The 17,740-nt window shown below is 31.4% G+C and overlaps 2 protein-coding genes across 2 annotated transcripts in view; one reads left to right on the forward strand and one right to left on the reverse strand.

Annotated features, from left to right (window-relative positions):
• Positions 1-5,745: 5,745 nt before the first annotated feature.
• LOC139523968 (translocon-associated protein subunit alpha-like) lies at positions 5,746-11,143 on the reverse strand. Its single transcript, XM_071318466.1, has 9 exons — positions 10,949-11,143; positions 10,276-10,403; positions 9,562-9,655; positions 8,992-9,119; positions 8,370-8,501; positions 7,862-7,941; positions 7,468-7,546; positions 6,898-6,991; positions 5,746-5,954 (listed from the first exon to the last, which is right to left on the reverse strand). The coding sequence occupies exons 1-9, from the start codon at positions 11,022-11,024 to the stop codon at positions 5,875-5,877; spliced, it is 891 nt and encodes a 296-aa protein (XP_071174567.1). The 5' UTR covers positions 11,025-11,143; the 3' UTR covers positions 5,746-5,874.
• A 45-nt stretch (positions 11,144-11,188) lies between these two features.
• The window catches only part of LOC139523965 (uncharacterized), a 76,022-nt gene continuing 69,470 nt past the window's right edge, over positions 11,189-17,740 (forward strand). The window contains exons 1-2 of the mRNA XM_071318456.1: positions 11,189-11,283; positions 14,162-14,253. Of these exons, the coding sequence (XP_071174557.1) occupies positions 14,244-14,253 (10 nt within the window). The 5' untranslated portion in view covers positions 11,189-11,283; positions 14,162-14,243. The remainder of the gene's footprint in view (positions 11,284-14,161; positions 14,254-17,740) is intronic.

A 17,740-nucleotide genomic window follows, 5' to 3' on the forward strand; every position in this document is an offset into this window, starting at 1 on the left:
ATCAGTTGGTAGTAAAAGTGAATATACATTGTATATTGTATAAAACAATGATTTAAGTTGATTTAACTACTATTCTGGACAAAGAAAGATAACTCCAATTGAAAATTTCTTGCTATTGCACACAATATTGTGCAATTAGATATTTCTTGCTATTGCACAATACTGTGCAATTGAAAATATTTGCTATTGCACAATACTGTGCAATTGAAGATTTCTTGCTATTGCGCAATACTGTGCCATTGAAAATTTCTTGCTATTGCACAATACTGTGCAATTGAAGATTTCTTGCTATTGCTGAATACTGTGCAATTGAAAATTTCTTGCTATTGCACAATACTTAATATAATAATTTTGGATCCTGATTTGAACCAACTTGAAAACTGGGCCCATAATCAAAAATCTAAGTACATGTTTAGGTTCAGCATATCAAAAAAGCCCAAGAATTCAATTTTTGTTAAAATCAAACTTAGTTTAATTTTGGACCCTTTGGACTTTAATGTAGACCAATTTGAAAATGGGACCAAAAATTAAGAATCTACATACACAGTTAGATTTGGCATATCAAAGAACCCCAATTATTCAATTTTTGATAAAAATCAAACAAAGTTTAATTTTGGACCCTGATTTGGACCAACATGAAAACTGGGCCAATAATAAAAAATCTAAGTACATTTTTAAATTCAGCATATCAAAGAACCCCAAGGATTCATTTTTTGTTAAAATCAAACTAAGTTTAATTTTGGACCCTTTGGACCTTAATGTAGACCAATTTGAAAACGGGACCAAAAATTAAGAATCTACTTACACAGTTAGATTACGCATATCAAAGAACCCCAATTATTCAATTTTTGATGAAATCAAACAAAGTTCAATTTTGGACCCTTTGGGCCCTTTATTCCTAAACTGTTGGAACCAAAACTCGAACCCAACCTTCCTTTTATGGTCATAAACCTTGTGTTTAAATTTGATAGATTTCTATTTACTTTATATACTAAAGTTATGGTGCGAAAACCAAGAATAATGCTTATTTGGGTCCCTTTTTGGCCCCTAATTTCTAAACTGTTGGTACCTCAACTCCCAAAATCAATCCCAACCTTCCTTTTTTGGTCATAAACCTCGTGTTTAAATTTCATTGATTTCTATTTACTTATACTTAAGTTATTGTGCGAAAACCAAGAATAATGCTTATTTGGGCCCTTTTTGGCCCCTAATTCCTAAAATGTTGGGACCAAAACTACCAAAATCAATCCCAACCTGTCTTTTGTGGTCATAAACCTTGTGTTAAAATTTCATAGATTTCTATTCACTTTTACTAAAGTTAGAGTGCGAAAACTAAAAGTATTCGGACGACGTCGTCAACGTGATACCAAAATACGACCAAAAATTTTTCAATTTTTGCAGTCGTATAAAAAGGGGAATGTGTCTAAGCTAAAGGGACACAGATGAAGCCCCAGCTTGCATTTCATATGAGGAACAGAACTGAAGAATGGTAAATGTGACGCTACCAAATTTGTACTAAGTTTCATAAAATTTGGTTGAGGCTAACTTAGTTAGAAAAAGTTATAGAACGGAAACGAACATTCAGAAATTATTCAATTTGTAAAGGGGCATAAGTCCCGAACAAAATAGTGACACCCCAAAAATGAGTACTTCAAATGTATGTTGTGGTGATAAGCATTGTGTATAAGTTTCATGACATTTTGATGAGGCAAACAAGTTAAAAAATGGAAACGAAAAATTCAGCATTTTTTTCTAGTTGTAAAGGGGCATAACTATAGAACGGTTAAAACGATGCAATCAAAATTCGAACTTTTTTGTTCTTTGTTTTGTAGTAATAATCGTTGTGTATAACTTTCAAAACATTTGGTTTAGGCAAACAAAAGTTAAGAGAATTGAACCCAACTTTGGAGAATTATGGACACACCTGGGTAAAACTTAATGCCCCTCTGCTACGGCGGAGGTGAAAATACACTTTTCACCCTGCTTTATAACTTCAACAACTAAGAAGTCAACATTATAGTCATAAACTCGTACCACCAGAAAGAAACTCCAGTAATATGATTGTTACCTTTGCTATCTTTTTTGTTACCATCATGTAACACCACTATGAAAGAATCCTTCTACTAAAGAACAATTAGGGTTTATGTCTTACCCCACTCAGTGAAATCTGTAAGTAGCCTTGAATCATTCAGGACTCTGGACTGTTTTTCATTAAAGTCATTGGTCGTTCAGTTGAAGTATAAGAAGGTGAGTCAATTGTCATATTCAGTTATATGTACTGAACGAACCTTGATGTTCTTGATACATTAGTCAAACAGCCAAGCAAAAACGAAATAGTAACTTAGCCGTACAGTGACCTATAGTTGTTAATGTCTGTCATTTTGGTCTTTTGTGGATAGTTGTCTCATTGGCAATCATACCACATCTTCCCTTTTTTTATATTGTAACCAGATTGCAACATCTGCCACCATCAGCTACATAGTATGTCCTTATTATCTGAAAAGGTTTCGTGAAATTCTGTTGTGTGGTTTGAGAGGAGTTGCGATGACAAACTGTTGCAGTAGTACATTAAAGTAAATAAGTTCAAAGGGGCGCAACTCCTAGAAAAAAAATTGAATCGCAATTTCCCGTCGATATGCACAACTACATAGTATGTCCTTATTATCTGAAAAGGTTTCGTGAAATTCTGTTGTGTGGTTTGAGAGGAGTTGCGATGACAAGAAACAAGACTGACGGACGGACGGACAGGTCAAAAACATTATACCCTCCCCAACTTCGTTGCATGGGGTATAATAATACTCATCACCAGGGGTTTATCCTATATAGGCAACTTGACCTGTGTCTCAATTAAGCAGCTTATCAGAAGCTCTGCCATTTTTGTTCCATTGTTTAGCAATAAAATCCATGTTTATTGATAGGAACATTTAAACACACATAACAATCTATATGCAAGATACCATAAGCAACATATCCAGAACAACATTGATCCAGTGGTTTCACAGAAGATATTTGAAAAAGTTTACAATGATTAACATAATGTCAGAATAAAAACTAAAACACAATCAAAACATGTAGAGATATTTTTATTGTTTTAATGTAAAAATTGTTTTGAGACCATAATAACTCGTCATTTATACAAATGATACTATGCAACAAACTCACAATTGACGACGGTCATTAATCTTGCGGAGTCATAAGATAATATAGCATTCATTTTGTACTTTCTTTCAGCTAAGCATAAATATCACATAATTAACTGGTGAAGCTCAGCACCAAATATCAGTTAAAAACACTATTAGACCCTTAGCTGGACAAGACTTAGTTCCAGTCCTAATAACATGTCATATACATCTTCATAATAATAATAAAAAAAATGTTGCATAGGATAGTCTGGTTGAAATTAAGTTGGTACAGTATTTTTTTTTAACAAGTGTATCAATTTGGAAAGAAATATGAATAAACATAAAGCACAACTATTCTCAAGTTTGTAAATTAAGATATATAGTTATTACACTTCAAGTAATGGTCGTTAAGTCTCATAAAAACTGCTTCAACACAACAATTCCTTCTTAAGGTTGATATCTTATTTCAGACAAGTTTCAAATTAGTCAACCTCTACATAAATTCATATAACTGTACTATTTATTAGACACACAAATTGTATATCAACACAAATAAGCAAGAAATAAATTAAAGCTTGTGCATTTTGATATTCCCTTTTTAGTTTTACAGTGAAAGCTGATCTTAAAGAAGTTTGCACAGAATAATAACTACTATTAATTAAACAGATATCAAAATTAATCATTTAACAGGAAGGCATGACTAGAAAAAGAATTTTGGAATGTACCATCACCCAGAACATATTCACAACCTGAATCCAATCATACACCATTCATACAATAACCTGTAATCAATTCATTTTGTGCATGATATGATCACACAATATGTATTTTTATCATTTGAAACTTGCACTGGTTATTAAAGCATGTATGAAATTTTGATGTAGTCTGCAGTAAAATAATTACATTTAATTTTCAAACACCTAAATCATTTATTCTTTTCTCAGCTGCCATATATGGAATATATCTTTTCAATAGATCAATTTTTAGTACTTTTAAAATGAAGATTTCCTTTTCCTTTTCTTGGTGGTAGGGGACTTAAAAAAGTCCCTTCTGTGCATTTAATTTATGAAAGTCCCAAGTAACTCCCAGTAAAAACAGTCTGTTTAAAATAGTTTTACTTTTCTTAATACTGGCACTAAATAGATTACATTCACAATAAGTATATCATCATACAGAAAAGGTGGTTTTACCAAGTCAAATATTATCATGCTCATAATAGCTATCACAATTTTACAAAATCACAATTGCATAATACTTTCAATCATCTCTCACTCAATAAAAGTACTTGTTTTGATAAAATTTTAAACTTTAAATTTTACACCATCTTTCAACAATGATATGATAGATTAGCTCTTCTATTATAGCCAAACTTATGATCTGATTAAAAATAAAGGGCTGCGCTTTAACGCATGATACGCCCGTTGCTCTTTTAACTTGTATTTTATGCTTTAAATGAATTTATATGATCAACTAGAAATATATATACAAATCAAAAGGGATGTTACATTAATATATTCACCAAAGTTTCATAAAATCCCCCTTTTTAAAGTATAAAAATTCATTACTTTAGAAAACGTAAAATCTAAAATTTATAAAAATGGAAAGGGAGCTTATGTCAATAGATATAAACAATTTATTAAAGTTGCATAAAATTTTGTGAAAGTGTTAGTTATTGTCCCAAAATTGGAAAATCCCCCCTTTTTTAAGCATAAAAATTCATAACACGGAAATGTAAAATCTGAAATTTATAAAAATTGAAAGGGAGCTTACATCAATAGATATAAACAATTCACCAAAGTTTCAGGGACATTGGTGAAAGCCTTTTTGAGTTATTCTCCGAAGTGTTGAAAATCCCCCTTTTTTTATGAATAAAGCCCCATAAATCCAAAACTTAAAATCTGAAATTTATAAAAATTGAAAGGAAGCTTACATCAATAGATATAAACAATTCACCAAAGTTTCATGGACATTGGTGAAAGCCTTTTTGAGTTATTGTCCGAAGTGTTGAAAATCCCCCTTTTTTTATGAATAAAGCCCCATAAATCCAAAACTTAAAATCTGAAATTTATAAAAATTGAAAGGGAGCTTACATCAATAGATATAAACAATTCACCAAAGTTTCATGGACATTGGTGAAATCCTTTTTGAGTTATTGTCCGAAGTGTTGAAAATCCCCCCTTTTTTATGAATAAAGCCTCATAAATCCAAAACTTAAAAACTGAAATTAAAAAAAAACGAAAGGGAGCTTACGTCAATAGATATAAACAATTCACTTAAGTTTCATGGAAATTGGTGAAAGCGTTTTTGAGTTATTGTCCGAAGTGTGGACGACGGACGGACGGACAGACGGACGGACAACGGTATACCATAATACGTCCCGTCTAAAAGACGACGGGCGTATAAAAAGTGTCAAAATTTAACACATAAAGCTAGCATTTTTTGGATGATATGATTGGTCAACTTTTCCATCATGAGACACAACGATAAAATGTATTTAATACAATAAGTTGGCTTAAAATCTTAAACAACATATTTTATCAAAACAAATAGTTTTAAATGCAATATATCTTTCTGAGTTGCGGAATAATTTAAAACGAACTAAATAACAGCATGCCAAGTTAGAGAATAACATGATTTCGTGTGAACAATTTAATAATAGCCTTGCAGTCTATGTAACTACTATACTTTCGCTGAAAAGGGATTAATAGGTTGAGCTTAATTGACATTTGTATGATACACAGCAACTCTAGAATTATTCTTCGCCTGAACTTGTGGCTCTCTTGCTCCTCCTCTGTCTCGGCGATTGTTTCGGAGAGCGGCCAGGGGAGTTTTCTGAAAAATAAAAAACAATAATTAACTATCTGTGTAGCATGTGTTTGCATTAGTTCAACTTTAAGAAAATATACAAACAATACTTTGTACTTACAGGTATTTAGTAATTTACAAATAGAAATCCAATCAATGATAATATAATTGATAATTGTTTAGAAAATGTAGGAGAATTCCTAACCCTCCATAACCCACTAAGAGGTTATGAAGGTCAAACATCCTCAATCTTATTATAGCAAGTCTCAAGAAAGTTGAAAGATACTGTATAATCTATCACTTGCTGGAACTTGCGCCCAAAGATTTTTTCTTTTAGATAAAGTAATTTTGCAGAGCGTGATGAACACTGCACAATCAGATGAGTTACAAAATTGATTTTATTTAGCATATGTTAGAGAATTCCTAACCCTCCATAACCCACCAAGAGATTATGAAAGTCAAACATCCTCAATCTTATTATAGCAAGTCTCAAGAAAGTTGAAAGATATTGTTTATCTATCACTTGCTGGAACTTGCAACACAAGATTTTTTTTAGATAAAGTAATTTTGCAGACAGAGATGAACAGTGCACAATCAGATGAGTTAAAAAATAGACATTTAAGCAATATCATGATTATGTTAGAGAATTCCTAACCCTCCATAACCCACCAAGAGATTATGAAAGTCAAACATCCTCAATCTTATTTTAGCAAGTCTCAAGAAAGTTGAAAGATATTGTATAATCTATCACTTGCTGGAACTTGCAACCCAAGAAATTTCATATCAGTATTTCTACATATTTGCAAAGTGTTTTTTTCTTGATACTAGAATGCTTGTTATCATAATTTGTACACACCTAGAAAAGACAGAATTTTAACACAGTTAATTATTTATTCAGTCTGCTGAAAGGCTCAAAGAATAATGTTATCACCCCATTTATATTTATCGCATTGATAAACCCAATTCTTACTTTGAAGGGCTTCCTTTGGGATCCAGTCATAATCAATGTCTGAGTTCTGTGTTCCCATTTCTACCTTTGGTTTTGGTTTAGACAGATGTTTTCTCTAAAATAAAACAATAAAAAATTCATACAATTGAAATCAGATCACACATTTACCTCTTGCATACAGCCTAACTAACAGATCCTGAATTGTGAAAACAACTAAGAACATTGTGAGATTAAATTATTTGGAGTATTTTTTATTTACACTTGCACAAGATTCACTAGTATAAAGTTTGACTTATAGAAATTTCTAACAAGAATTAGAGATTCACTTTAAAATTGACATTTCTTACAGCTTTTACAACTTATGTGTTGGTTTACTTGAAATAAATAGTCTTAATATGTGCTAGGTTGTTCATAAAAACATACATAAAAGGAAATCACATCGAAATTGGTTTGTTGCCAGGTTAATTTAATCATCAAAAACATTATACTTTTACAGAAACAATTGGTTTGTATACTATAAATGATATACAAATGAATATATCACAATATGCTAGGAGGATGATAGTTATAATAGAGTGAAGCATTACTTACGCTGAAAGTTCCAAGGAATTGTTGTGCTCCTACCATAAGTAATACTGCTAATGCTGCCAAAAATACATACAAGAAAAATCTGAAAGAAAAAATGGAGTTTATTATTTAAGACTGCTCGTCTTTCTACATTTTGAACCTGCAACCACATAATCACAGCTTGCAACTTTGACAAATAATAGATAAAGTTTAAGTTATGGTTTAAAAAATGAGGGTACTGACAGGCTTGTACAAATTGAGTCGACAAATGAAGTGTTCAGAATTGCTACATATAACTCAATTCTGTTGAATGCTATGTTTATATTTAAGACAAAAATCACACCAATAGGGCTTTAATTTCTATATTCACTGGAATCAATTTTCCTGCATCCAGAAATGATTAAATTGGGTTACTTACGTTTCACCATCTAATCCTTCATCAGGTTCTATAATATTTACTGTTTCATTAAATACAGCGTTCTGGAATGAATTGCCATCCTAAAAAGAAACATACAAATTATCTCATAAAACATTTAACAGATATTATTGAAAAAAGTGAATTCACGCTTAAATTTTAATTTATAGCAGGTTATTTCGTTTGTCAGGCATTAGAACTGCTTTATGTCTATGATGCTCAAAGAAGATTCCAGGATTGTTTTAAAAGAATAATTTGTGCACCTTTAAAACAATACATTATAATGTCAAAACATTTTTTATTAAAGAACAAAGCCTTAGAATCTTTCTATTTATATTCTTTTAGATGTTCTTAAAAGCTAGCAATAAATTTATTCGAATATATTTGGGATGATAAAACTTGCCATTAATTAATACTTTTGGTCTAAAGTGCACCGATTATTTCCAGGAAATAAACATGTTGTAAAAATTTTCATTATTTCATACTTTTTTTATTATCTTAAAATTCTTACCTCATCTTTGTAGTCCAGAAGGATTGTCAATCCAAATGGTCTTGCAGCAAATGATTCTGGTGGACTGAATGCATATTCGACAGTAGCCTGACGCTTGGCTTCAACCTCCATGTTGTAAGTGGCGGCAGTGAACTGAAAGAAGAACAAAGAAACATTAAGTTCCCATTCTTTTATAAATTAAAAGCTATTTACGTATATATGGAATGTTTGTACTGTACTATTATTAATATGTATATTTTACAATGTATTTCCAGCTATCTATTTTTCAAGCAGACAAACAAAACAGGTACATTTTTATACAAACCAAAAACCAAAGAATTAGATCTCAAAGTCTGTTATCCCTTTCATGACAAAGATAGGTTTAAGGTAAAACGCTGCAATTAGTATTAGTGACTAGTTGTTTGTCAAGACACTTGATAATATTCTCCATAATGAAAAAGCAATCAATATCAAAGCCACTCAATATGACACTACCGTACTCTCACACCCAACTATTCCATACCAGATATAACAGAGACCTAATACACAAAATTTGAAGTATGTTTTTAACCAATTGTTTGCTTGAGATGTGAAAGTATTCTACAAACAAACATTATTTACATATATTAATCAGATGACATACATTTTGGATGAAGAAGTTGTAGTCCTGTGGATAACGGAATGATGCTCCTAATGATTCAAGGGTGAACTTCTTATCTCCTTTGTTTGTAAATCCTACCAAAAATCTCACTAGTTTACCAGCTGGCAAATCTGAAATAAAACAAACAGAAAGTTGGAGCAAATGGCTACATTAAACTACATACTGGTTCAATTGTGTAAGAATAAAACTCCCTATAATATTGAATTCAATGATAAATGTTTTGACTTCGATATTGAGGACAAAACCTCTTGTAAATAAAGTGTAGTTTCTAGTCTATATTTAAAAAAAAGAAAAAAAAAGTTTTCAAGGCAATATGCGTCAAAGATTTGACTGAGATTGAAACAAACCCGTTTCAATAGGCATCATAGATTACAAATCAATCATCAACACTTTAGAAAATTTAAACTCCAAGTATGAATCCTCATTTCTAGATCACTGTGACTGTATTATTCATTTTTTTATCATTTTACATACAAACTGTACTTGTAACTTAGGCTAATGCCGCTATATATTATATATTTAATTACTTTTATGGAATACCACTTTAATTACCTGTTGTTCCAGTGGGTTTGGTGAAGAGTGTGACAACGTCAGCATCTTCAGAAGGTTTTAATTGTGTCGTCTCTTCTTCTTCTTCTCCCTCCCCCTACAAATGTAAGCGAAACATTGAATATTGTATGTACGGTATAAATGTAAACTATACACTCTTGTTTATAATTTATTTAGTTTAAATGTTCATTCAAATATGATTAATCCGAAGTGCAAAGATAGTATTATTGGAAAGCAATGGTAAATTATGGGCAAATTTTGCAACTCAATTACTTTAAATCAAATAAATTGTAAAATTTAGATTCTGGGAGATGATTAATCAATGTTTGTCATAATTAAGTAAAAATGTACTGTAGTAAACATATATTAGTCATAATGGACTATCTGCTGTTGTTATTTCATGTCACTTTTGTGAACAATCAATTATTCATGTTCATTGTACAAAGTTGTACATTTTCAGGGAAAGGATTAGTATTCAAATGATTTCTGTTGTTACCTGTTTAATAAAATATTACTTTGTTTTTTAGAGTTTTCAAAATTTCAATCTCTGCCAAAATTGGAGCAGTGAAAATAAATAATACACCTTCTAGAGTAGGTTTCATTATGTTTTCAAATAAGCAATATACATGTACTTGAGTTCATTATAACTTGTAAAACCTCCCTAACAATACATGTATTCAGTTCTTATATATATTCAAGACTGACAAGAGCCAATACCTTTTCTGTTTCTGTGACAGCAGCTTCAGGTTCTTCTTCTCCACCCTCAGTCTCTACATTAACATCTTCATCCTCACCTTCCATAGCATCACCTCCCCCATCTTCAGCAGCGAACGCTATAGACTTTCCTAAAATGAAAATATATTCATGTAGAAGGATTTGAACCAATTGATAATTAAACAAGACACATCCACTGCATAACATGTTCCACTCTGTGAGCAAAAACTATCACATCAAGTTCAGTGAACTCAAAAATATGGAACATGTAGGTCAACATAATAATTTGGTATATACATGTACTTTTATGGTTTAATAGCTTTAATAAGGTCTATTTTTATTGCACCTAAAATCATTTGACATGATGAATCTTGATACAAATTGTCTCCAATCACATAAGTTATGACAAGTTAAATAGATGGAAAAGCTTTATACATAAACAAAACTGTTTGCATTTTTCAGTTGCCACGTATGGACTCTTTGTTTTAATATAACGGGTCATTCGTAAACTTAAAAAAACTCAGCCTGCAAAACAGGTAAAATAGTTTTGCACCATGATTTGATTAAATACTGCATCATGTTGGTGCGGTTAGGTGGGATTCGTGTACAACTCTGTGGCACAAAAGTGCCACGTATCAGAAGTGAAGTTTGACATCCCGAAAGCGAAAGTACTTACCAGATTCAAATATCATCAAGGTTGTTGGTAAAACCAACAACAAAAGAAACAAAAACTTCCCAAGAAAACTTTTCATTGTTAATTTGTTCACGATAATAAACAGTGAGATGGATGATTACTGATTTTCCACAGCCTCTTCTTTTCTTTCTACGGCGACCGGTGTAGTTAATGGACGTAGTTGTAATGATTAATTTGATTGGTTGTTACAAAACTTTTACAAAATCTGCACCAATAGGATATCTTCTGACAATAAATGTAACCGGAAGCAACATGTAAAAATGAAGTGCCCTGCGGGAAAATTCTGAAAACTACATCTGTATTCTTTTCAAAAACATGTAATGATAACGTGTCACCAAACTAACGATTTTCTATCATATTCTATGCATTTGTATGAAGGCATAACTCCTATATTCTATCTAAGAAAATACGTAATCGTGTTGACTCGTACGATTGTCTAACCGTACCATGTCATCTCGTCCTATGACAACTCGTACCTTGTCTTTTAAATCAGGCACTGAATTAAGTAAAGGTTGAACACGGGGAGGGTCTTTTTACCACAGAACACCAAAGAATACCCCAAATATACTACAGAACTTCGAAATATTTATACTTGAGACATTGTTATCCTGTTATTGCCATTGGTCATTCTTTTAAAAAATTGATATTTAATAATTTATTTAAATAAATTTAATTTTTCTATTTACTAATATTCAGGGTCACTCACAATGGCTGTGCCTCAAACTGAATAACCAATAATTTAGATCATACAGAAACCCCTAGCTATTTAAACCATAACATACAAAGATATTTTACGTTTGTGACATTTATATTTTAGCTACATTTTAATCTTTTTTTTTGTAATTTTTAATTCATTTTTGAAAATGTTTAGATGCATTACAAAATTATTTGTTAAATTAATTTTGTTTATCAGTTTTTGGTCACTTTTTTTTATTAATTTTATGTTAAGGTTCATGTGGACTCCTTGGCTAAAATGGCTGCATTTTCACCTCAAAATTTACTCAGAGTACAGACAGACAGACAGACAGACAGACAGAGTAAAGACAAACCTGTGCATCTAGAAAAGTTTTAAGGCCCTAGATAAATAAATTTCAAATATGTTTTATGTTTTAGAAAAAATAAAAAACAGGATTTTGCAGTGCACTTTTTTTTTCATTCCACCAGAAGGTGCCAAAATAAACTAAGTTGAGAAAGAGGTTTGAGAACTTCCCCACAGGTAATAATTGAAGTTAGATGTATTAATTAACATGGACAATAGATGGACAATAGATACCTGACAATAATTGATGATTTAAACTGTATACCTGAGTGGACCATATATCAAGAGAAACTCAACTGTTTGTTTATTTTATCATCTTCTGCAGTAATGAAAAAAGTGCACTGCAAAATCCAGTTAAGTTTTCAATTTTCTAAAACATACAATGCATTTGAATTTTATTTATCTAGGGCATGCTATGCCTTAAAACTTTTCCAGATGCACCGTTTTGTCTGTACTCAATGTAAATTTTGATGTGAAAATGCAGTCATTTTAACCATAGGGTCCACATGAACCTTAAGAGTTGTTGCAATACATATCAAAATGGTTAATGGGACATTTAATTAAAGTTGATGTTATTAAAGTGACTATAAATAATAAGGTATTTGTAATTTGTTAAGCTGGTATCTATTATTTATACTTTAATAATGTTTGTACAAGAAAGTTTTCTCCATTAGAGTATATATATAACTGTGTTAAGGGCTACCAGATATCTTCAAAAGATATCTGAAGTTGTTGTAGGACAGTAATATTTGAGTTGACTAATAAGGGTGTCTTTTTAATTGTAAAAAAGTTAAAGTTCGGTGACTGTTTTTGGATACTTATGTTGTGTGTATATCTTCTCCAATCATTTGATAATATTTTGGATTTTTTACCAAATGTTGTATGCAGAAAGAAAGCGTTAAACTGGAACTTTATATTAAAAAAATTGGTACATATAGCATCAATCTAATTAAAAACCGATCTCTCATCGCTCCTGTTTCTGATATGTCGCGTGGGAGATCTAACGAAACCCGCTTTGAGGTCACATGTGAGTGACCTCGTAGGTGTGTCTTTTTCGACCAATGAAATTGAGTCTTCCGCGATCTTGCAAGTTTAACGAAAGGCAAAGGGATGTAACTCATTTTATTTACGACGAAATCGTCAGTCAAAATAATTCATAAACTTTTTTGATTGGCTTATTAATAGGTCGTCAACTCATTTGCATATCTTTATGAATTCATAACTTTTAGTTCACTCACATGTGACCTCAAAGCCGGTTTCGTTAGATCTCCCACGCGACATATCAGAAACAGGAGCGATGAGAGATCGGTTTTTAATTAGATTGATATAGCATTTACATATAGATTCTATATTTTTGAGACCAAAATTAATGCTGACATTAGTAAGTTCACTGAAACAATTAAAGTACCAAAATTTAATTAGATTAACAAATTTTGATTGTTCTGTGGTATTCTGTGGTAAAAAGATGCTCTGTTGAAAAGGTGTACGTGCTGGTTTTTTGTTGACAATTTGCCAGGACACAGCCACAATTTTAAGGTGAAAGGCATGCATGTTAGCACAGTTCCTTATCTGAAAAGGGACATCTTGATCATGTTAAAGTGTAGTCAAAATATTTGTGATTTATCAGATCTTGCCACGTCTTGATAGGCTATTTTAATTTTCTGCTGTGACACCTTCCTTTTTACTGACTTGTAAGATATATTTAACTATCTTTTCAACCTGTTTTTTTTGTAAGTACAGGCAACTGAGAATTTGGAATATGATTGGCAAAGGTGGATGACTTCTTTTGAAGCTTGCCCTGACAATCAGCTTTTTCAATGAGCAAAACCAATACTATAGCATACAGTAATTTATAAAAGGCCATGACATGACAAAATGTGAAGCATTTAAAAAAACCAACTGCTAATTTTGCAAAATAATAAATGAAAAACAAATTTGGCAGATGCAACAACCAACTACAACCACTAAATTACATACTCCAGATCAGGGACATGTATGTACAGAATGTGGTGGGGTTAAATATGTTATTTGTGGACAATATTTCATAGGAAAATATTTTGCTTTACAGGTAAACAGAGCAAAAGTCATCAATTTTAAAATATAAGAAAATAAACAATTTGAAAAAGCTATACAATGTCAAACTTTTTATTTTGCAGGATTAATTAAGAGTTTAACTGAAGAATTTAAATCCATTGGCAGCTAGTATAAGACACTAAATATGTATAGATAAGTAAAGAAATGACAAAAGGTAAGTGATTCTATTGTCTTGAATATCTATGAATACACTCAGACCAACCCTGCCGCATGTTATCATGCTTATCCAGAAACCTTATAAGTGGTTGTTGTTGTTAGTATATGTACTTAGATGTTAGTCTTGTTCTGTTTTTTTACATGCTTAGAAGGCTTTGTCCTTTCACTATACTAATTGCTAAACAATTTGTTGCATTTGTTGTTCCTGGTGTAATTTGATCACTAAAATCACTTCCAAATATTATATAGTAAAGTACAAACAAAATGTACACGAACAAAGATGTGTGGTATACATGTATATCAACAAGAAAGTCACCAATGGCACACATATAGCCTTGATCTTTATTTGTTTTGTATGGGTATTTATTTGGACAATAAGGTTAAATGGATATTGATGTTTTTATTTATAAGGCCAGGATTTTTTAATTTATTGGTTTACGGATCCGCCGACCCGATTTTGCTGATTTCCAGAATAAAAATAAAATTCACTTTTCACGCTTTTTTATTCCCGCCGACCTTATCAAATGCATTATCCCTAAAAAATAATTAAAATATTTTTTTTCCTGAAATGAAATGCATTAATCACTAACAAAATTGACAACACTTTCTGTTGTGAAAAAAAAACCTTCCAGTTTACGTTTCTAAATATAGACAAATCAATTATAACTGACCTTGAAATGTCGTTTGCGCAAATAATTTTGCGAAACAAAACTTGTGTTTAAAACCAATTGCACAATAAGTTCGTTTACCTTATTTGTCATCAGTCCGTAAGATGCATCATCTCATAGAAATAGACTTGTCCAAATGTGGACAGGGTGAAGGCATCAAATTAAAGAACTGAATATTAACAAATCATTAGGAATTTTCTTGTTTTTATAGGTAATAAAAAAAATGTCGTTCATTTGGATAAAAAAACGGGAATGCAAGACAACAGATTAACCCGATATCGTTTTTCCAGTGGACGATTCTATTAGGTTTTTGACACGTGTGTTGAAACTTATTTTCGTACGACGTTTATGCATTTTTTCTTTATCAGTTTTCGTGCTTGAAGATCATTATTTACCAAGTTTTCTGGAATTGATTAAGAGCTACGCGAATCTATTTTTCTTGTTTCTGAAATGATGATTTAATTTAGTCTTTGTCCATGCATCCCCCTTTTTTTTACTGTAAATTACTAGACAATGTCATGCGTAGTTTATAACAGCTGAGCAATAATATTTCATCGAACTAAAATTTTAGAAATGATGATAAAATAGCATAACAAACATATTGCTAGAAAGGTGAAATATATATTGATTTTGCATATTTTTTTGTCTTCAAAGATGATTTTTTTTCTTTTTTTTTCCCGACCGACCGACCCGACCTTTTCATGGGGAAAATCCGTAAACCAACAAATTAAAAAACCGTGGCCTAAATGATAGTTTCAAACAGTGTAGCATTTACAGTAACTAGTTAGAGTTGTTTCCCTTTAACTGTTTATTACAAACAAAATGATTGGCTGAAAGTTGTAGTATACAAAATTGATTATGTTTAGTCTATAGACACCATTGACCAGGAAATTATTTAGATTTGAAATTATTATGCTACCAAACATTCTGGTGGTTTCCTTCTTGTTACATTCATTAATATGCTTTTCTTCATAAAAAGCCCTAGGGTTAACTAAGGTATAGAAATATGGTCATTCATGGTATATTCTATTCAAGCAGTAAAACCTATGGGTAAGAGGGGACTGGGGAGTCCATTTACATCTGCAGTATGTATAAATTCACAGACATATCTGTTGTTCTATTAAATGTGTTGTTTACTAAGAGAGCCGTTTTCTATGCATGTTCAAGAACCCTTGCAACAACTCTTTAAAGATTCCATAGATGACCTGTTGCATGCAAATTTCTGTCCCTTCATATTCCAGTTACAATTGAAATTCCTACCCTTTTTCCTTGTTGACCCACTTTGCAGAAACTGTCAATCAGATGTGTTATTGTTTTGTTCTTGTCCAGACCTGTCACCATGCATGAAATATTTGCCACTGGAAGTTAGGCTAAAAAAAAATATTAATTATTCTGCAAAGTAATGTAGATGGTTTACAAAGTACTTCCATGAGTTCCCACTAAAATTTCCATACCATATAGAAAGTATTACAACTTTGAAACTGATTTAATCTGACTAATGGTGTTTCATGCAATTTGCTTTTGAGGTTTTAAGCATTTATTTAAAAAAAAATCTTAATGACAGAAAATTCAATATTATGAAGAAAAAAATCGCTTTTAGCAGTCGGTTTGGTTAGATATTGTCAAAATAAACTCAAAGACAGTGCTGCTGTATTATTGGATTGTAGGTCAAAATTAAACCTCATTTGAATCTGTATTGAGGCCACATTTAATTTGATCCTTAAATGGCGAGATTTGTGCATGTACTAAGCTTGCTCAGTCATAAAAATGAAAGATAAGGATTTTTCGGGGGACATTTTGTAATTTGGAAATATGTTTAAGTATGTAATAAATAAAAATGAGACTTTGAGTCTAATCGATAAACATTAATTCAACAGCTTATATCCCTTCAACATGTACAAACCTAAACTTCTTTTTTTTATTAACGTTTAAAACTCTAATCATGCTAATCATGTAAATGAAAATTTTAACACTGTATATATTTCATGTAATTATGTAACGCTGTAAATATGTAAATGAATACATTATACTCTAACTGTGTAAATGAATACGATAAAACAGTAACTCAGTATCTAAATACGGTAAAATCAAAAACACGACCAATAAATTTATGGAAATCATTGTAAGAAGTACATTAGAGCGACAGTAATCTAGACAAAATAAGGTTATGACAGCACTTTCAATCTTACAGGCAATCATTTACAAGATTATTGAGGAATTTATTGACCGAAAACTGTTTATTGGAAGAATGCTAAAATGTTATAACAGTGCAAATAACCCTGCTTCTTAAGAAGCTATTAGATTGATCAGAGAGAATATTTGTTGAATCTCGTCTTATTAGAAAATGAATATTGTTTCCTCCATCCTTTTAAAAGGTTATTGGAAAATAATAGCATTTTTAGTCCTTGGCCATTGACATTTACTCCACGTCATATTGGTATTAGATTACTGGTGGTTAGGATGCTCTGAGTTTTCAAGCTGTGAAAATAGTTCCCTGCGCTTTAACAATTTGTTATACAAACACTGCAAATGGTTTCTCTTATGTCTGCTTCCTGGTTGAAGTTGTTTGTGAGCAGAAGGTCATTTCCTTGAAAGGCAAAGAGAATGAAAGACCAAGTTGTATTTGATATGTTTGAAGGCCGTGTTAAAAACAAATCGTTGAAATATTATCAATTTGTTTTAAGATGAGAAGAAATGTCCTGTGAATCCATTAACCAAACCTTATTGGGTTGATTTGCAGATTTCTTTTTTTTCTAACAAAATGGTTTGAAGAGTTAAATCCCTTTGGAGTGTTATTTTCCATATAGGAAAGGCTGT

This window comes from Mytilus edulis, chromosome 5 (assembly GCF_963676685.1).
Source record: "Mytilus edulis chromosome 5, xbMytEdul2.2, whole genome shotgun sequence".
NCBI classification, from domain to species: Eukaryota; Metazoa; Mollusca; class Bivalvia; order Mytilida; family Mytilidae; genus Mytilus; species Mytilus edulis.

Bases quoted from the DNA above. Each gene is read 5' to 3' on its own strand.
- LOC139523968 (XM_071318466.1), bottom strand. From the start codon at position 11,024: ATGAAAAGTTTTCTTGGGAAGTTTTTGTTTCTTTTGTTGTTGGTTTTA. The intron at 7,547-7,861 runs GTAAGTAACCCA...TTTTTCTTTCAG, and splicing joins GAAGGATTAGATGGTGAAAC to ATTTTTCTTGTATGTATTTT. The intron at 5,955-6,897 runs GTAAGAATTGGG...TTTATTTTTCAG, and splicing joins CCCAAAGGAAGCCCTTCAAA to AAAACTCCCCTGGCCGCTCT.